Genomic DNA, 22,331 nt, shown 5'->3' on the forward strand with positions numbered 1-22,331 from the left:
AATGTAAAAGGTGTAAACATAATTTGAAAATTTATAAAATTTTACGAGAGGACAAAAGGCATGTATCTAGAGATTTTATTCCTAAAGAATTGTTTCAGTTTGAACATATTTGGTAATTGCTTATTCATGCATTGGTAGATTTGCAAGTACTAAAACGAGATATATTTTTGACTAGGATTTCGGCTTTCGTTAGACATGTTAGAGGTACTTTGGTTAATTTATTTATTGTTTTGTACTTACTTTCATTTAGAACCGTTTGCTATTACAATGCTGAGTTATTATGCACTCATTTGGAGTTTCTCAGTAGAAGTTTCAGATCAGCTCAACCTATTTGTAAATATTTAAATGGAATTAAAGTTTTATTCACTGTTGGAAGGATTATATTTGGATGTGTTTTAGTCTTACGAATTGAAATTGACGACGAAAGGGTAAGATAGGAAAACATTTACCTGAAATGGCATTTCCTAATAGCAATTCTAGAAAAGTTTCGTGAACATTTAATTTGAATACTCCTCTTGATGCGACATATAAGTGTTTATTTCGTTTTACTTTATTACTTTTACGCAGGAAGTCTAATTCAGTTCCAGTATCAACCAAGAAATTTGACAAACAAAGGCTATGCAGGGGTGTTACAGTCTTTCGTCTCTTAAAATAGTTGCATTCAAACTGACAAAAACTAAATATCATTTTTGTAAAAATAGCACGTTTTGTGAGTTATCAATCAGCCCCCTTTACCTCTAGCCAATGTAAAATAAAAAAGACACACAGCAATACGCACAGTAAAACTCCCAGTCAGATGTTAGAAAAGTTAAAAGAAACTAGGCAAAATAACAATGATCAACATCAATAAATAAAGATTTCTAGCAGATACTAACATGCTTCGGACGCACGAAATTTACAAAGTGTTGTTTCCTATTTGTCGAGCTTTCGACTTTTGACTAAAAAGCGAGACATAGCGATCGAATATTCCGTCGTTGTCGTCGTCGTCTTTGTCAAATATTCACTCTGTGGTTAATGCTTTTGAAATTTTAATAACTTTCTTAAACTATCCTGGATTTCTACCAAACATGGACAGAAGCTTTTTTGATCATAATATAGTATCTAGAAGTAAATTTTCGAAATCTACAAGGGTGTATTTTACGTGCAAGATATATGACTCTCACTTTACACGGGTCAGCCATTAATTGTCCCCTTCCGACGGGATATCATCGTTTCTCAAGACCATACTCGCAAATGGTGTCGAGGGAGAGCCGAAAATTCAGTAGCTTCATAAAGTAGACGAGGCACTGGGTTCCGCAGAACTCTCACAATTTTATTTTGAACTGATCGAAACGAATTTTCAACAGACCTTCTATATTTCAATTGGAACTGAAAATGAACTTTTACTGGTCGACTTTATTATAAACTCTAATTGAAGAAGAGAACAGATTCTTCTCAAATACAAGAAGAAACATCTTCTTTAGACTTTACTTTCAAATGTATTGATGATGTCCTGTCAATCAAAACACTATTTTTCAGCCCTGGCTTCCACTGCATATATCCTTGTTAACCAAAAACTAAAATTACGGATACTAATAGTCTGCTTAATTCCTTAATCTTGATCTAGATATTTACATATATGGTCATCTTTAAAAAAAAAAACCTAGGACAAATGTAATGATTTCAACTTTCCAGATTGTCAACGTCTTATTTCTTTATAGGTGCAACATACCCTCTGTGTGTTGTACGGTCGATCACCGTCCCGTTTTGTTAGTTGACCGATACGATGTGTATGTATCTCAACTCTTAAGCGACATGTTTTCATGGTACTTTATCTTTAAATCAATTTACAAAGGGTGTCATTTCAACATAATGCGGTCACTCTCCTTTTTAGATGTATACAGGTCATTTATCTTACGCCTTTCATATACAGTGTCTTTTCAATTGTACGGGTACACGCCGAACTCCTTATCGATTTTGTAGAGGTAAATAAGATATCTTTTCGACAATGTAAGTATATTGTTTATATATAGTCGACCATAACAACGGGGTCTGTAATTGACCTTTTTAAAATATTTTCGATAATGTTTAATGCAAATCACGAGAAAGTGATATTAGATACAGCCTAGGGGTAAAACATTGGGAGGTAATAGTGATTCTTAGTTCATATTTTATAAACAAATATTAAAATGGTCTTGAATTTAAAAAAAGGTAAGCAGATAAGCTATTTTCACCTAATATGCATTTTAATTCAATATGAAAAATAACAGTTTATTTAAATTAATGCAATTCTGACTGTCGTTTGTATTTTTATTTTATCCGTTCTGTATGCATGTAGGGATACAAACTGTTTTAGAGCGCATTATACCTAATTGTCGCCGATATGTTCTAACATCTACAAACTAATTAATCTCATTCAAGATAGTCATATTGACGGTGTCTTATTTTTTCAACAAACGACATCTCACCCATGTTAAGATATTCACAATCTTTTTGAGTAACTGTAAATGGCATAGACCACTTGGACGTTTCGACATAATAACCTTTGCTGTGATGTGCCTTAAAAATGCAGTAATCCTCTACTTCTTCACGTAATCGATCAAAATATAACAATTCTAATTGAAAGTCTAGACCCTCCTTTTGAATTTGTGACCACAGGCGTTTGTAAAAGAAATTGTACAAGTCATAGTCTAACTTAGCGTATCTTTCGTATAAATACCTATTGGTATTGTCAACAAATTGATATGCCTTTCGTGCTGTATTTTTCCTTAAATACAAGACATCCTTTATAGTCCATCCTAATATACGTCTCATCATAACTACCGACTCAGTGAAATATTCCATTATAATCACAAACTGCAATTCTTTATCAAGTTTCCTTAAATAGGCCATGCTTTCCTCTGCTGAATATTGACGAAAGAGATTTGAAGGAAAACCATATTCAACAGCCATTCTGTTGTTTGTCATTGACCACCAATATGGTAAACCATGTTCATAATGAGTAGGATATTGGAGATACTTTAAAACTTTGTTTTCAGCTATGATGTTTTTCAATATATGAGTAGGCCTAAAATAATTCAAAGTCGACAGGAACTGATCAAATGGTTCGCGAACAATGCCTATAAAGGCTGTGTCAATTGGCATATACTTATGAAACGCTTCATTGTTATACAAAACATGGCAGCATAAAATATCAAATGTTCTATTAGGCGGAGGAGGAAGAATGTTATCGTTATTCAAAGATGACTGTAAACTGATAACGTTATCATAGTGATGGTCTCGAACTCGAGAAATTACAAATGTGAAGTTGCGAGATTCACCGTAGCGTAGAAAAATGTTCTGTGCGGTTGAACTTCCTGCTTTGTGAACTTTCACAAACGCCACTCTTTTGAAAAATGTTTTGCTCAATTCAACCTTTTGTGCATCATTCGTCGAGATCGAACTAGGTTTTGGTAGTGTTGAATGCTCATTAAACTCTTCGGTATGTTTTGTTGAAGTGATATTTTGATTTTGTGTCGTGTTTAGCGAATATTTGTCAACATGTTTAAAAGGTTCGATCTCAAAGATTTTATTTAGCTTTTTATTTTGTTCATCGTTGTCTTCCACATATGAATTCACATAACGGAGGAAGTTTGTATCCTGCAGTAGTACATACAGTGCCAGCAAAAGTACAGAAAATGTAATAACCTTGAATCTGAAATAAACAAAATATATATTGCATAGGCGTTCTGGGTTTCTAACTGCAGTTGTATGTTAATTTTAATCTTACACTAGACAACGGTAAATGAATTTAAGTCTGAAAAATACAAATTCGACCTCAACGCGATTTAAAACATACATTGTATCGTAACGTTGGTCTGACGTATTAAATTGTAAGCCTGGTATCTTTCATAACTATTGCATTACTACTTTAATAGACTTTATTGATATGCCTTATCAGTCAACATGACTATCCTATATATTTTTAACAAGATTTACACGGCGGGAATCAAAACGGTTGACCCTTTTAGAACAAGGGAGTTTATCCGCAGTTTTTGGTGAAGCTCGTATAACTTTGCCTAAGTTAGTTTTTTGGGGAAGTGTGTTGCGAAAATGGTTGTTAGTCGTTTCTTGTTTTTGATTGGCATTGGCATCTTCTCAATCCCATGGTTGTTTTTTACTTTTCGGAATCCGGACTTCAACTCCGATTTTATATTGAATTTTGTGTCTTTTTGAACAAACCTAAATCGACTCTTACATTATTCAGCTTCTATCGCAATCTTATGATGATTAAACAATGCTTACTCAAATGAAAAAAAACTAATTCCATTGACTGACTACAGATACTAACAGTTATAAGCCTAATACATTTGATAACTAACTACAGTAGCTTTTTAAAATTGATTGCTATTAAAAAGTCTTAAAAAACATGACTTACATCTGTTTTTTACACATTGCTGGAATTACTAACCAAGGATTTTAATGTTGTGTCGTAATCCAGTTTGCAGTTCTTTTCGGTAGCTCACAACTATTTATCACATTAACAAAATATTTTATCCTTATGCACTGATACATTTATTGAGACAAACATGCATGATCTAATTGATTAATTAATTTTAATATGTCTTGCAAGATGTTACGTTCATCCTTTTAATACATCTCAGTTAAAGATTATACCATCAAATAACCCAAGTCAATACATTAACCATGAAATTATAAAAGCCTTCTTGTATCAAACTACTGAATCAACCTTGGAAAAAAATGGCAAAAATAGTTTCCACGTTTTATAGAATAAACAACTGTTTGTATGAAGGTAGTCATGTGACAATGAAAGTAGTGTTGTAGCGGTAAACCTGCATGTAAAAAGTCGCACTTGTTTCCAAGAAATGTAAAAACTAGCCCAGAGGAGAAAACAACCAGGATTCCCTTACCACAATGAATTGATATTCATGTTGTATCTTTTGTATAAATGCCCATAAATGGTCATCAATGCTTATCAACTTTGTAATTGTTTGGAATTTTTTCCTATTTTGATCTGAGCATCACTGATGAGTCTTATGTAGACAAAACGCGCGTCTAGAGTATTAAATTATAAGCCAGGTACCTTTTATAACTATTGTATATAATTGTAAATCAGATAAATACATGTATTTTGTAGTTGTAGTTCTAACTTTTGTTTTCTTTTCATTAAGGTAAAGATAATTAATCACTCAGTTCATTTATAAGATTTTAGTGTGGGGCAACTAAACTTACACGATGTATTTGGTTTACAGTTTGATGAAAAAGAAAAACCGACAAAGCTAGATGATACAATTAATTATCTGATTAATAACCCAATTATATTACAATAGTATTGGTTTTTTTTTTATTGTTATCAGTTACATCAAATATCATTATTACAAACCTAAACTTTTTTATTCTGTGGGTAGTAACCACTTCGGTGTGACGTGTATATCAATTATATGGTAATTTTGTGGGTTATCAATGCTCGTCATCTTTGTTTAGCTTTCTTTACTATTTTGACCTGAGCGTCACTGATGAGTCTTATGTAGACAAAAACACAGTATGACGTATTAAATTATAACCTGGTACTTTGACGTTTTTTCATTTATTTGTATTGTAGTCCTGTCATCACTGGTGGTAAGCTGATGGTCGTAACTAAAAGTTACGACCATCTGAATATGGGAGACAACTCTAAGGATAAGTTTTTCTTTTCCGATTTTCGTGCAGTAAAAGGTTAATTTGAGTCAAACCGCTTGTGTCACATACCCATATCGTGGGTGTGTTGATTTTGAAACCAAATTTGACGCATAAAATCATTCCAATTTTCGTAAAATAGTCATTCAAAAATTCGAGCATGATGGTCGTAACTAAACTTGTGATGGTCGTAATGTCAACTATAGTATTTTGGATGATGGTCGTAACCGACAAAAGATGGTCGTAACTTTGAAAGATGACCGTAACTCAAGTATTTAGACGAACTTTTATCAAATTATTTAAAAAGTACTGTACACATGCATAACCATGTTAATAAACTCAGTTGTTATATAAAGTTTACTACAAAAAATATTTTCAATTGTTACTCTGATAATGGTATGCAGAAATTAAGTTAAAGAATTATCAAACATTACATTTTTGATATGTTCCAAACGACCACCATTTAGGAGAAACATTGAAAACTAATCAACTCGCATTAAGCCAAATAGTATGTTAGGGTTGAGTATTAATATATTTTTACTGTACGTTAAGGCATAAAATTGTTGAATATTTGCTTTCAGATTTTTGTTATTTACGACTTTTTATTACCTGCAATCATGTCGGCAGATGAAATTATTGAACGTACAATTTTGAACAATCTTCTTTAATTTTTAATTAGCTATTGCAGTTTTTATAAACCATTGGCTTTCAAATATTCGGCTTTTGGTGAATCATGATTAATGAAAATCCACAAATGCCTGGTATTTTTAACGTGTTGTCTTTATTTTTTATCGATTGCATGACGATCTTGCGGTACATCATTGATATTTGTTCTAAGTATTGGTTTAGAATAAAAAGAATTTAAGAGTAAGATCAAATATTAGTAGTTTATAGACAGGCTTGTAGCCAGGATAATATTACAAGGTAGAACTAAATGTACTGCGGCAAATATTACATACATATGCAGGTAAATATTTTACAATGCTACACGCTTTGAATTTAAGAATTAGATCAAATATTAGTAGTTTATAGCCAGCCTTGTAGCTAGGATAATATTACAAGGTAGAACTAAATGTACTGCGGCAACTATCACATACATATGCAGGTTGAAAATAATGTTTATGTTATATGTTTATATTGTATGAATGTCCTTAGATTTAAAAGACCAGCACGCTGAGTTGAAGCATAAAGTTCTATATTTTAAATATTATCCTGGCTACAAGCTATGTATGAATACTGTTTGCTGAAATTCAAAAAAATACATTATCATCAGCATATAGCAAACAATGTAAATTGCTAACCCCTTTGATATTCTTTAGAAAGAAGATTAAGGATTCATATAGTGAAGGATTTTTTTTAATTGTGTAGTTATTTTGACTCTAAATATGGCTCCTCTAGTAGTGGAAAGATGATCCCAAATTGTCAAGCCTGTGCTAGTATATGATCATAAACTTTGCAATGTCAAAATACAGAGTGAATCTACCGAGTTAAGAAAGATTGGCAAAATGTGTTTCTCTTTTGTAACACCAAGTAAATGTTCACAAAATTTCATGCGTAGTCTTTCTGAAAGAATCTTAGGATAAGCCTGATCTACATTTGTAGTCATAGATTATTTTTTTTTTTTTGATAGGGTTGAAATATCCCCAAATTTTAGTACTATATAAGAGAATAGGTTTTATTGTATGCTCAAAAACATGAAGACTGTTTTTTAAAGTTGGATTCAGTGACAGAATGTCCTTGCGTAGCTTATAGTAGGCTTTTAACGCCTTATTATAAAATCTCTCTGAGCGAAGGAAAAAAATCCAGATGCACTAAAAGTTATTCCTTAATATTTACAATGTTGAGCACAATCAATGAGTCTTTTATTAAAATAAAAATTATGTTTGATATGTCTGCCTGTCTTGTTAAATACAAGCACCTTGGTTTCAATGGGATTCATTTTCAAACACCGATCTTAATCCATCAAGTTTACTTTGAAGTCCTTTTGCTGAGGTTGATAAAATGGCAATATCATCAGCATATATATAGTAAAGAATAAACTGGTCGTGAATAAACAACAGCTTGAGCAGGGGAACTTTTAATACAATCAGGAAGTTCGTTTATACAAATTTTAAACAAATTTGGAGTCAAATTGTCTCCTTGTTTTACTCCAACTTTAGTTCTAAAGAGATCTCTTATCATACTCTTTAACTATATTCAATAGCTTAAGTTTTGTCCCTGGGAGAATGACAGTATCAAAAGCCTTCTGGAAATCAATAAAGCAGGCAAACACTCTACCTTCTTTTGTATTACAATACTTATTAATAATAGTTTTTAGAATGAACATATGGTCAGATGGTCGTGTTTTTTTTTTGATAAACCCAATTTGGCTATCACCAATGATATAATATTTATTTAAGAATTTACAAAGACGTGTATTTTATTAAAAAAGCTTCCCCAATGAATCAGTAATTGTAATTCCTCGATGGTTATTAAGATCGGATGCATCATTCCCTTTGTGAATTTGGAATAAAAAACCTGTGGTCCAGGGTTCATGGTATTTTCCATAAGAAACACAAAGATGTATAGCGGATAGCATGGCGTATTCAGAACTTTCTAAAACCACGGGTAATAATTATACCTGAACTTCGAAATTGCACCTTATAATCAGCTTGACAATATACCAAAGACAATACGACTTTTAATTAATTCGACAACGGACCTGCGAATTCGCGGATATGGTCTTGTCTCGATAACGACCTCCATTACATTATTTTGATTCCTTACTTATGCTATCTCGACTTAAAAAGTATCAATTTTAAATTGTAGATTTTTTTTGAATTCCGTCTAGTAAGTACATACTAGTTTTTTAAAAGTTTATCTTTTCAATACATGCAAAATATAAAGAAAATAAATCAGGATACTGTTATTTCATGTGATGTCAAATTTGTTAAAAGCGCCTTTTCTTAATTCGTAACTAAGAATGATCATAACCAGAGCTGTGTTTTAAAATGAATTCTCCCTTTTTGAGAAATTTATATTGTTATTAAACTTAACCGCTTATAATTAGTTGCCTCTTGGTCGATTTTATACATTATATTTTAAGAAACAGTGATTGGTCATTTCATTTTGTATTGGGGTTTTTTCCGATTCATTCCAATTTTCTTTCCTTTCGCACTTTACAGGTATCCCTCTCTTCATCCCTTTTAGTTTTTATCATTTAGTGAAATCAACTTCACAAATATATCATATAATATATTCATAAAACAATAGACACATTTAAAACTCTTGACTTGTCTTATTCGGTCCTATTTAATAAAGAGTTACGACCATCACAATTTTAAGTTACGACCATCCTGAACATTTTTGATTTTTTAGTTACGACCATCATGCTCGAACTATTGAATGATCATTTTACGAAAATTGGAATGTTTTTATGTATCAAATTTTGTTTCAATATCAACACACTGACGATTAGTATGTATGAGACAAGCGGTTTGACTGAAACATTTTTTTTACTGCACGAAAATCGGAAAAGGAAACTTTATTACTAGAGTTATCTCCCATCTTCGGATGGTCGTAACTTTAAGTTACGACCATCCGCTTACCACCAGTGTGTCATGTAACTTTGTCATATCAGTACTATATTTAACATTGCCATAAAATCTGGAGGCTAGCCAAAAAAAACAGGATCAACCCACCATCTTTTCTTAAAATGTCCTGTACTAAGTCTGGAAAACGGCAATTGTTATCTTATTGTTCGTTTCTGTGTGTTTTTCATTGTCGTTTGGTTTTTTGTTGTGTTTCTGTTGTTTCGTTGTTTTCCTCTTGTATTTGACGTGTTTCACTCAGTTTTAGTTTGTTACCTGGATTTGTTTTCTCTCAATCGATTGATGACTTTCAAACAGCGGTATACTACTGTTGCCTATAGTAAAAAGCAAGATAATATTCCATTTTTATTGAACGGAGCAATTCAATGTTGCTTCAAACATTCGAAAAGACGGAAACACGGCGTTTTTTTTCCCTTTTTTTTTTTTTAATGAAAAACAGTTTGTAACTCTTTTTATGCTGATTTAAAGTTGAATTGAAACCATAACTGTGCACTTATTTCTCCATACTCAGGCAAAATGTCAAGCCGCCATGTCCGCCTGTGCCTGAATATTCATTTCCAAATTGACTTAGCGAGTAATTTTTTTTTCGATTTCACAAACGAAGTTATATTTGTTTACTAGGTGACAAAGAGAGGGTTACTACATATATCCCTTAAAACAACAACTGATAAAACTTCTTCCCGGATATTCTGTTTCAGAAAACTGGATACCTTTGTAAATGATTACAAAAATATATATAGGGCCAGAATATTTATCTTTCATGCGTGATAATATCAGATTATTGCATGACATGGCTCGAAGGCTGATATTGCCCGAGGGCTGATAATACATGCGATATGAAAAATGACATGCTATGATCTTTTTATCATATGCTTTATTTTCTATCGTTAATTATCCCTTTTTAGATGGTGATGTTCCCTTGTCACCATCTTATGGTGTTTGTATATCTCAACTTGTACGATGTATGTAACAACGTATTAGCTTTGAGCGAGAAAAAATTATGTATTACTGAAAAAAATATTACACCAGGGTTTTCGATATCACAAACTAGTCAAAACATTTACTAAAATTTTATCATCGGTATAAGGAAATCATTCATAAATGTAACTCAACATGCAGACATCTTTTACGTTCAGGTATTCCACATCCAATCTTTTATGGTAGTATAAAGCACAAAAATGTCAGTATTCACCTCAAAAGCTTACAAAACCTTTAAACAGACTTATTAAGAAGAGATATAGTTACGATATTGTCAGGTCATTAAAGATTGCATATTTTGGCTTTAATATTTATTTACTTGTAGGGTCTTTGCATCGGAATTAAACACATTTATTCTGAAACCAGTTGTTGGCATGACACTGGTTATGTTCTTCTCATATATTTCATGATGGTATAATACTATACCCCTAACAGGAGGGATTGTGCCTGATATTCATATGATAAAGACATAACCTTTCAATAAGTTTAACTGAGGTTTGGAGCTGGCATGTCAGTAACTGCTAGTAGTCTGTTGTTATTTAGGTATTATTGTCATTTTGTTTTTCTTTTGTTTCATATTCTAACATCGGACTCGAACTTCTCTGAAACTGAGTTTTACTGTACATTGTTGTGCTTTTGTTTTTTCTACATTGACTAGAGGTATAGGGGGAGGGTTGAGATCTTTAAAACATGTTTAACCCCGCCGCAATTTTGCGCCTGTCCCTAGTAAGGAGCCTCTGGTCTTTGTTAGTCTTGTATGATTTTTAATTTTGAATCAGCAGTATTTAGCATTTTCTTTCAATTGACTGTGATCCTAACAAGTCTTTCATCTTGTGTGATAACAAATAGTTACATGCATAATGGATCCCCAAGCTGATACATACAAACTTTGTTTTTCTTTTTTAGTTCTTAAAATTTCTCCAATTGAGAAATGTTGTTTGATTTGCCGAATCCTTTCTATAAAAGAGAAGACAGAATGTGTTTAGTAAATGTAACTTTCACTTTCAAAATAAATTATTGATTACAGAAGTTTGGAAACATAATACAATAAATTATATATTACTATAGATACAGAATAATGGATACTCATATAACTTGCTGAGTTTTTTTTTATCTACACACAACTTTTAAAAATATTGTCAACTTTAAGAAAAATATATTGACTGTATTCGATATTATTAAAAAAAAAACAAGTGTTGAAGCCTCTGATTTTACCTGAAAAAAATACAATTTATTATTATTATATACACCAAACAAAAGATCAAACTATAAAGAACTTGTTGATTACGTAACTTTAATTAATCAGGATTTGATTGAATTAAGTGATTACGAGTGGCATTACCTTAGATCACAATCATCAGACAATTGTTGAATAAACAAACCAATTCTAGACTAATGATTTGGTTAAACAAGACATTATGATGAGTTAAACATGGAAAATATCTTCACGTTTTAAAATATGTTAGAGCTGAGGGTCAGAGCTGCTATACAAACAGACACAATAACACTCAGTTTCGTATCGATTAAAAATAGTTCTTTAACTAGTATACTCCAATACTTCACTTACCTGTTGTCATCCATCATCGACACTTTTTGCAAATTCCGTTTATACTGTTCAAATTTGTCACAAATTCCTCTATATAGTGAAAATAGTTTATTCATATTTTATTATGGGGCCGGATCGACTTGGGGAGGGATCGACGTGGGACGGATCGACTTTGGCCGGATCGACTTTGGGCCGGATTGACATGGGGTCGGATCGGTTTGGGCCGGAACGACCGGATACCGACACATTAAAGACTTTCATTTGCATAGTTTCGACATACACCATGTACAATAACAAATTTAATAAAATAACGATTTCTTTCAAATTAAATGACCTTTCTTGGTACATGTATTCCTAATTATTGGAAGATTTTATATAGACAAAAGTAGTATACCTAAAACGACAAAGTTATTTTTCATTTACCTGTATATATTATGAAAACCGTTTTTTTTCAAAATTGATTATTTTCTAAGGGTTAAATATTTCACGGTGGTGTCTTGCCATGGCTTTATTTGGACTTTTTTGTTTGCTTTTTGGCCTTGAATGTTTGTCCCTATATATGTACTATGTATTTACATTCAGGTATCGCAGATCAAATTTATCCGTTCATAGTGTGTTAATTAACGTTTTTTGGTAGAGTTAAGCCTTTCAATTGATATCTTATCTTGTGTTTTTCTATGTTGTGATGTTGTATTATTGTTTCAAAAAAGGGATAAGGTTTGGTACCATTAAAAGCGGGACGAAAGATACCAGAGGAACAGTCAAACTCATAAATCGAAAATAAACTGACAACGCCATGGCTAAAAATGAAAAGGACAAACAGACAAAAAATAGTAAACATTTAATCCCGCTGCAATGTTTGCACCTGTCTTAAGTCAGGAATCTGATGTACAGTAGTTGTCGTTTGTGTATGTAAATTATACGTGTTTCTCGTTTTGCGTTTTTTATATAGACTAGACCGTTGGTTTCCCCGTTTGAATGGTTTTACACTAGTTATTTTGGGCCCTTTATAGCTTGTTGTTCGGTGTGAGCCAACGCTCCGCGTTGAAGGCCGTACATTGACCTATAATGGTTTACTTTTATAAATTGTTATTTGGATGGAGAGTTGTCACATTGGCACTCACACCACATCTTTCTATATCGAGTTACAAAAACACAGGTTTCTTCATATAAGTTACGTAATACGCTTCATAAGACTAGGTACAGTAGTTCTTTAGAAGTGACATAAAACAATTTACAGATAAACAAAACACCAGAGTCGTCTTTCTTACCCTCAAATAAAATGCATTTTAATAAAATGGGAATCATCATAACCTATAGTAGAAATAAGAAGATGTGGTATTAAGTGTCATTGAGACAATTATCCATCCGAGTCACAATGAGTAAAAAATAAACCATTATAGGTCAAAGTACTCCTTCAATACAGAACTTTGGTTCACACCGAACAGCAAGCTATAAAGAGCCCCAGGTCTATTCTATATATATATATAAAAAAAAGAAATGAGAAATAATATGACCATATCAACAAACGACAACCGCTTGACATCAGGTTTATGACTTAGGAGAGGTGCAAACAAATGCAGCGGGTTGAGATGTTTTAATAGACGTCAACCTTACCCTAACCTGAAACAGTAGTATATAATTACAACACAGAAAAAAAAACACTATAAAATTTCAATTCAAATGGCTAACTCGATCAAAAAGAAATATTTAAAACAAAAAACAAGTAAATATACACTGAACGAATGAATTCGATATATGACAAACAATGTCAAAAAAGCTATAACCTATAACTATTAACAAAAAAGAGTGAAATAGGTTAAGTACATAGGTGAATATAAATAAGATATCTTGTTAGGATCACGGGAACAGAAGTGAAAATGTATCGGTATACTAAATAGTTATCAAAGGTGGTCATGTTAAATAAGCATACACAAGAATGTTTTACATTAATCTGTACACGTGCTATGTCATTGATAAATCTTATGAATAGTTGTCATTGATGTAATCGGGAAACACTTATACCCTGTTATAATTTTTAATATATCGTTTTTACCTTAAATGGGATAAAAAAAATCCATAGCAAGTGAACTTTAAGAAGGATTTCCAAAAATGATTCTTCAAAATTTTTTTTATTTAATTCAGCGTTTACTGTTGTCAATGGCCATTTGAAAATAACATTCATATTTTTTACTTCCCCCCATGTTTTTATTGTGGTTATTGTACCTTTGACTATGGGTTGATACTTTAAAAAAATCATAAAAATTCCATTTTTCGTCGCAGTTAATTTTTCCATAGCAGGTAAGAGTGTAAAAATGATGAAACAATCTAATTATCAAGAAAAAAAAATTTTGAATCAATGTTTTCTGTTGTTGACTGCAGTTTGAAATGCAAATTCCAAACCTCCGTTCGACAGATGTCGTATGCACAGTATACAAATGGATCGACATAATAGAAAGGTTGACTTTATAATAGTTTCCGCTTTGCCCAATTTCAGTATTTAGAAATAACAAGTGGTAATTGTTATTGAAAGTTCTATCAAATTTTAAGAGACTTGATACAGAAAATTGTATCAAAATGACGTATTTTGTTTATGACTTTAATCTACCGTGGCCATGATACATTTCGAGAAAAAAAATTAACAATATAATAACACAGATACATTCCAAACCAAGGTTATGTCAATTTACCAAAATTATGAAGACTTACTTTAAAGACACATACGAGATATCATGTGTCATAATAAAATCATATCTCGGTGAGCAATTTAAGACTCTCAGAGTTTTCATAAAAATTTCTTAAACAACATGGGTTATCTCGCTTGGAAATGTCCAATATTCTTGAACATGAATCCGCTATAAGGAGTATATATGTATATTATATTCTATGTTTATTGGTGTCGAACCAACAATGTACTCCTTTCAAGTAAGAACGTTTGTAAAATTCACCCATCTCTGGCACAATATGTGCTTTCTATGGCATAGTTTACTTAAACTAACCAACACATTTGCAGAAATGAAACTTTTGGTGATTTTTTTTATTATACGACTTTGAGCTAAAATTTACTTGTCTATGAGTTTGCATTGAAAAAGGTGGATTATTGCGCTCTATAATATATCAATTTAAAATTTCCAGAAAAAAACCCAGGGATTATTCTGAAATGCAGTTCTTTCCTAGAAGACTTTAAACATTGGTTGAAAACTGGCATGTACAAAGGTGAAACATGTACAATGTATCTGTTAAGTTAAACCCAAGGTAAACTGTTCAGAAAGCTTTAAACATTGCAAAATTTGGTTGGATAGATAGGGACTTTGAATTGGTGGTCTTCCATCAATATTGTTTTAAAAAGTTGATTCAGTGAAAATATATACGTTAAATTTATTTCATCATTCAGCTGCTGTCGTAAAAATCAATGAAATTTACAAAAAAATAGAATAATAGAACATACAAATGACAAATGGACAAGACAATAAGCCATTCTATGAACTTACAACTTACAAAGGTTTCTCAGTTTCCCAACAGATGAAATTTAAAGATGTTCGATTAAAGCTAGAGTGCTATTACATGGGTGTATTTCAATTTTGTCTGGCCCCACAGAGAAATTGGGTACTATTAGTGATGTAATATAACTGGTAATATGTCCAAGAACAACATTCTGTTATATTAAAAAAAATCATTTATGATTACTAAATATTTCTTCCATTAAATTTCCTCTTTTTTGAAAACCATATTGACGCCTTCTTATTTTCTCCACAAATAACATCTCATACATATCTAGATAATCACAATCGTCTCGAGAAACCACGAATGCCGCAGACCACCTAGAAGCTGCGACTATATAACCGCTGCTTTTATCTACTTTAGACCTACAATAATCCTCTACTTCTTTACGTAACCGATCAAAATATAACAATTCTAAATGAAAGTCCAGACCCTCCTTTTGAATCTGTGACCACATGCGTTTGTAAAAGAAATTGTACAAGTCGTAGTCTAACTTAGCGTATCTTTCGTACATATATCTGTGAGTGTTGTCAGCGAATGAATATGACTTTCGTGCTAAATTTTTCTTTAAATACAAAACATCCTTTATAGTCCATCCTAATATACGTCTCATCATAACTACAGACTCAGTAAAATATTCCATTATAATCACAAACTGGAATTCTTTATCAAGTTTCCTCAAATACTCCATACTTTCTTCTTCTAAATATTGATCAAAGAGATTAGAAGGAAATCCGAATTCAGCTGCCATTCTGTTGTTTGTCAGTGACCACTTATATGGTATACCATGTTCATACTGAGTAGGATTTTGCAGATACTTTAAAACTTTATTGAGTGCTTTTATTTCTTCAAAAATATTTGGAGCTCTGAAATAATTTAAAGTCGACAAGAACTGATCAAATGGTTCGCGAACAATGCCTATATACGCTGTGTCAGTTGGCATATACTTATGAAAAGCTTCACTGTCGTATAAAACGTGGCAGCATAATATGTCGTATGTTTTATTTAGTGGGGGAGGTAGAATATTTTTGTCAGTCAATGTTGATTCTATATCAATAACATTATCCCAATGATCTTGTCGAATTATTGGAAGAACAAACGTGAGGTTACGAGATTCACCATAACGTAGAAATATGTTCTGTGCTGTCGTACTTCCTGCTTTGTGGACTTTCAGAAATGCTACTCGTTTATAAGGTATTTTGGTCATTTCAATTTCGAGTGAATAATTTGTCGAGACCAATCTAGGGTCTGAAAGCGGTGTAAGCATGATACTCTTCTTAGATATTCGTTTCCCAAATAAAGCTCTGGATTCATTTCTTTGAGACAGAGAGGACGGAGAAACGAAAACACCTTTAGAGCTGACGGAGTTATGCACAGTTTTGTTTTGTTGAATTTTATCGGGCACATTCGACTTGGTGGCTGAAAGATATTTACCTTCGTGAAGTAGTGCATATATTGTCACCATGACGATCGGTATAGATAAAACAGTCAATCTGGAATTAAAAAAAAGTGTTATAAACTTGTGTTCTTAGTTAATTATACAATGTATAAGTAGTTGTTACAGTTTACAACTTTCTATTTGAAAAGAATTCCAGTTCAGCACCAGTTTGAAATATTATTTTACACAGCATTTACTGAAATATTTTATGAGAACACGACTTTTAAAAAAATATAACAATTCGTAAGTTGTCGGTCTCTTGATCGCGAATACGTTTAGCGTTATATTAAATTGAGAATGGAAATGGGGAATGTGTCAAAGAGACAACAACCCGACCAAATAAAAAACAACAACAGCAGAGGGTCACCAACAGGTCTTCAATGTAGCGAGAAATTCCCGCACCCGGAGGCGTCCTTCAGCTGGCCCCTAAACAAATATATACTAGTCCAGTGATAATGAACGCCATACTAATTTCCAAATTGTACACAAGAAACTAAAATTAAAATAATACAAGACTAACAAAGGCCAGAGGCTCCTGACTTGGGACAGGCGCAAAAATGCGGCGGGGTTAAACATGTTTGTGAGATCTCAACCCTCCCCCTATACCTCTCACCAATGTAGTAAAGTAAACGCATAACAATACGCACATTAAAATTCAGTTCAAGAGAAATCCGAGTCTGATGTCAGAAGATGTAACCAAAGAAAATAAACAAAATGACAATAATACATAAATAACAACAGACTACTAGCAGTTAACTGACATGCCAGCTCCAGACTTCAATTAAACTGACTGAAAGATTATGATTTCATCATATGAACATCAGGCCCAATCCTTCCCGTTAGGGGTTTAGTATCATACCATCATAATATATATGAGAAGAACATAACCCGTGTCATGCCAACAACTGTATTTTAGAATAAATGTGTTTAGTTCGGATGCAAAGACCTGATAAGTCCAAACTAAGTTACCGCATTTTTAGGATATCACTAGTCATACAAGGTATTAATCTTACACTGGATTTATTTTTTACGTGCATTCTATGGTATTGCCGTTCTTTTTATTTGATACTGTTTGGCACGTTTAGATAAGTTTTGGAATACAGAGGTCAAAAGTACAATACCAAAAAATAACCAACTCGTATGTAAATTCTAAACGGAAAGTCCTTTTTCAAACTGCAAAATCAAAAGCTCAAACTCATTCAACAAAGGAACTGTTATATTCCTGACTTGGTGACAGCATTTTCTTATGTAGAAAATGTTTAATTAAACCGAGTATTATAGCTAACTAAATCGCTCACTTGTTTAACAGTCGCATATAATTTGTGTGAAAAAAACCCAACCAGATATGATAGATGCAATTGTAAAAAAAAATAGGGCTCAGTAGTCAGCATTGTGTTATAAACTACATCACCAAAAACAAATAACGTTTTAAACAAAGAAAATCAATGAAAAACATTAAACTTTGTTAGTTGCGTCTGATGGGAAAGAATTATTTATAGTTATTGTCGAAACAAGGACTACTCGATCAATTGTTTTAGGTCACAAAAATTTGAGTAGTATCCATTGATAGATTGTTGGTGTTTTAACGCCACTTTTAAGTGTCCTGTACCAAGTCAGGAAGATGGCCATTGTTATATTATTGTTCGTTTCTGTGTGTGTTGCATTTTAACGTTGAGTCGTTTGTGTTTTCTCTTATTTTTGAGAAATTGAGATAAGACGTGGCACGGTACTTGTCTATCCCAAATTCATGTATTTGGTTTTCATGTTATATTTGTTATTCTCGTGGTGTTTTGTCTGATGCTTGGTCCGTTTCTGTGTGTGTTACGTTTCAGTGTTATGTCGTTGTTCTCCTCTTATATTTAATGCGTTTCCCTCGGTTTTAGTTTGTTACCCCGATTTTGTTTTTTGTCCATGGATTTATGAGTTTTGAACAGCGGTATACTACTGTTGCCTTTATTTAAGTGCCACTTTTGAGCTATTTCATGGCTGTCAGTTTTTATGGCTGGAGGAAGCCGAAGTGTCCGAAGAAAAACTAAAATCCTAGTCAACTAAGATTGGAGTCGAGTACACTCGCACGAGCGGGGTTCGAGCTCATAACCTCAGTGTTGACTGGCCAGTAATAACAGTAGAAGAACCACTTGGCCATCAATACCCCTAACAAGGGTAGAAGATCGAGTAAAGTTTTTGTTGTGTTTTATAAATATATACTCAATGCAGATTCAGTTTTAGATATTTATGATCATATCAACAACTCTATGATTTATTCAATCTAAATTAATCATTTATGATAAAGCTGGAAATAGTGACATTTTTCAGTGGTTCCTCTTCTATCTCTGCGTTAAACGTCGATACTATTTTTCTTTTATCTACCACCCATGTTATAAATTTGTTATTACTTTTAGAAGAAAATGAAAATACAAAAATACCGACTTCCTAGGAAACATTTAAAACAAAGAGTCCCTAAGCTAATGACAAAATCATGAGCTCAAACACACAAAACGAATGGATAACAACTGTCATATTTCTGAATTGGTACTTATGTAGAAAATGTTGGATTCAACCTTGTTTTATTAGCTTGCTAATCTCTCAATTTTATGGCAACGCATATAATTCCATTATATTGACAACAATGTGTGAGCACACCAAATAGACATAATAGGTAAAAACGTCAAAAATAGGGGTTCAGCAGTCATTATTGTGCAATTATCTTATTCATTATAAAAACAAACAAATATGTTAGAAAGAAAAACAGTAACCATTAAGATATACACCTTTTTCACAGATTCTAATTTAACTTTCATTTCTTTTAATATCATATTTTCGAGATATGAAACAAACTTACGTGCGTGTATAAGCCATATCAACATCGCGGAAAGCAGACATTTATGATAGATAATGCGATGTATATCCAACTAGTATGGTGTGTCGTTCTTTTGTTCGTATAACATAGTTAATGAGATACACCTTTTCAACTGATTGATTCGTAAAATATGCCTTGCAATATGTTACTTACTATATCTATTATATTGTAAAAAGATGTAACAATACACTGATTATTTTTACAAGACATGATTGTTTCAGAAGATTTCAAACAATGTTTCATTATTTCATATCGAAGTAGATATTCCAATAGCTTTAATTTACTTGGGATTTAATATGTTTAAATGATTTGCTAAATGGTTAGAATATTTGAAGATTGAGGTGCTACATAACACTACAGGGAGATAACATGATACAAAAAGCTGAACGTTTTTATTACGTTCTATTGTTAAGGAAATATTAAGCTTCTTTTAATGATCAAAATTAGCGTTTTTCAAATTGCTACATATCCAATGATTTTTTTTTTCTGATAAAGAGTGTAGTTCAATGTTTTTTGAAATTCTTATATTTTTTTAAAGGTTCAAAGTAGTTATTTTGTCAAAATCTAAGGAAAATTAAACGAGTCAAATTAGTTAAAGTCAATTTGTTTGGTACCATCTTAAGTAAAATAAGCAATGATTTTATAAAATATAGTTTTATAAGTGCACCCGTTTTGCATATCTACACCATATGTTGTAAAGCATATCACAAATAAAAACGTAATATACGTTGCCCAAGTGTACAACAATAGCACTGAATAATATTTGAAAACAGCAGATCTGAAAACAAAATTGTTTTTATTTCTCAATGAAAACAAATTAGGGAATGTAGAGAGGTTACTAGAATTATCGTCCTTTCTTTCTCCTATAACCCCATGGCAAATTTTTTGAAAGACGTTATTAAGTGTACTTGATTTTAAATCGTAAAGCTCTCTTAGGTAACATATAGATATTTTACAATATCAGGTCCTGGACATGATGCTTGTTTCTAATCAAAATTGATCGTGAAAGATGAGGCAACGCGTTATTTTGATCGTGAAAGCAATGGGTGACCAGACTAGACTTATTTATATAAAATTACAAATATTATTTCCGTAGGAATTCAATTTTGAAAAATAAGGAAATAATTCATGGAAGCCATAGATTTGTTGGAAATTGAAACATGGCCCGGGCCGTGATATTCGAATTTTATCCTGAGCGTTAACGAGGAATAAAATTAACCTGAAGCGGTGTCGGGTATGCAGTGTGTGTGGCTGTTCTTTTTACACCCTGTTAGATAAAGCTCAAACATTCTAATACATCTGTAGCTTGCATGGATTATTTCGTGAATAACCGCTAGAAAAAATATGTTTGATTCTTGTAATTATCAAACCCAATATTTGCCATTTTTGCTTTACATGCTTTTCTCGTAAGCTACCGTCAAGTCAAAAGTTGACATTTCGTAACTAAGGAGCCGCCATGTTGACTTGCTGAAATCAGAAAATATGCAAATAATGCAATAGAATAGAATAGAAAACAGCATAAAATAAAACCCTACCTCAGAAATCCATTTTGATACAATAGTATACGAATAGTATACGAATAGTTCTCGTAACAGAAAACCTGCGAATCTAGCGATTTAATTTATGTGACGTCATGTTTTGAAATGACTTACAAAAAATGTATATACAGTGTGGTGCGTTTTGTAGATTCATCATTCAACAACTTCCTGTCTACCGAACACTTTTCAAATGATAGCCAAGTTGAAAATTTTCGTCACATTTTTCTCAGGAACTACATTACACGGATTTCTTAAATTTGGTTTCAATGTTATCATCAGTCAGCTAAACCGGGTGGTGCTTTTTTCAGATTCAAAACTCAACAACTTCCTGTTAATATCATAATATTTGGGCGGAGATATCATCAATAATCAGTAGCTAGCACTTTCACTTGTTGTTCATGATTTGTATGCTCTTTATAGACCCTGTAATTTGGAAAATTAAATATTCTATTCTGTTCTATTCTATATACAGATTTCGAATTGAGTATATAGAAAGTATTCGAACTACCTATGTAATATATATATACAGAGTGATTTCTTGAGATATGTTATGACATATACGCAATAATACAGACAGATAAATTTATTTTACCCTGATACCCTGATACTTGAAAAGTGTCGGACTAATGGGTTGTCGGATTATTGAGCTGTCGGAGCAATGGGTTGTCAGAATATTGGGTTGTCGGACTAATGGGTTGTCGGACCAATGGGCTGTCGAAATAATGGCGTGTAACCAATTTTAGCAGCGGAGTTGTTCGTAACTCCTGCTTGGCGTTCGAAGCGTTGTCTTCTTCTTTTTGTTCAACCTTGCATGGCACAAACAGAAGGATGTTCTCTATTGCTATCCTTGTCAAATTCAAAACTGAAACGAACAATCTCAAAATCACAGCGAGAAAACAAAGCCAAACCCGGAAAGTATTCACAGTGTTGTATAAGACAGACAAGACAATAAAACGCTTTGTTCAAAGAACTTTGATTTCATCTCATCTGTGAGTTTGCTTGTGAGTTTATTAAGCTATTGTTTGCGGTATGATAAGTAATTCGATCTGTTGTGAATAAATTCATGGTTAATATTATATTGTAAATTAGATTATTCAAATCTAATGTTTTGTTGTTGTTTTGTTTGAAATCATCGTTGTAGTTTGTGGTACAGTAATAAAGATGAAAACTTTAATGCACTGCCATTATATGTAAATAACAAAAAGGATCAAAATGTTAAAAAGCT

The 22,331-nt window shown here is 32.3% G+C and overlaps 2 protein-coding genes across 2 annotated transcripts; both read right to left on the reverse strand.

The window, feature by feature from the left end:
- Positions 1–2,203: 2,203 nt before the first annotated feature.
- On the reverse strand, positions 2,204–4,581 carry LOC139480937 (galactosylceramide sulfotransferase-like). The gene is made up of 2 exons (XM_071263919.1): positions 4,397–4,581; positions 2,204–3,673 (listed from the first exon to the last, which is right to left on the reverse strand). The coding sequence occupies exons 1-2, from the start codon at positions 4,411–4,413 to the stop codon at positions 2,392–2,394; spliced, it is 1,299 nt and encodes a 432-aa protein (XP_071120020.1). The 5' UTR covers positions 4,414–4,581; the 3' UTR covers positions 2,204–2,391.
- Positions 4,582–14,531: 9,950 nt separating this feature from the next.
- LOC139480938 (galactose-3-O-sulfotransferase 2-like) lies at positions 14,532–19,660 on the reverse strand. Its single transcript, XM_071263920.1, has 2 exons — positions 19,551–19,660; positions 14,532–16,763 (listed from the first exon to the last, which is right to left on the reverse strand). Exons 1-2 carry the CDS (start codon positions 19,589–19,591, stop codon positions 15,443–15,445), a joined length of 1,362 nt encoding a protein of 453 aa, XP_071120021.1. The 5' UTR covers positions 19,592–19,660; the 3' UTR covers positions 14,532–15,442.
- Between the last annotated feature and the right edge of the window lie 2,671 nt (positions 19,661–22,331).

This window comes from Mytilus edulis, chromosome 7, assembly GCF_963676685.1.
Source record: "Mytilus edulis chromosome 7, xbMytEdul2.2, whole genome shotgun sequence".
Classification (NCBI taxonomy): domain Eukaryota; kingdom Metazoa; phylum Mollusca; class Bivalvia; order Mytilida; family Mytilidae; genus Mytilus; species Mytilus edulis.

Bases quoted from the DNA above. Each gene is read 5' to 3' on its own strand.
- LOC139480938 (XM_071263920.1), bottom strand. From the start codon at position 19,591: ATGTCTGCTTTCCGCGATGTTGATATGGCTTATACACGCAC. The intron at 16,764-19,550 runs GTAAGTTTGTTT...TTTTAATTCCAG, and splicing joins GATATGGCTTATACACGCAC to ATTGACTGTTTTATCTATAC.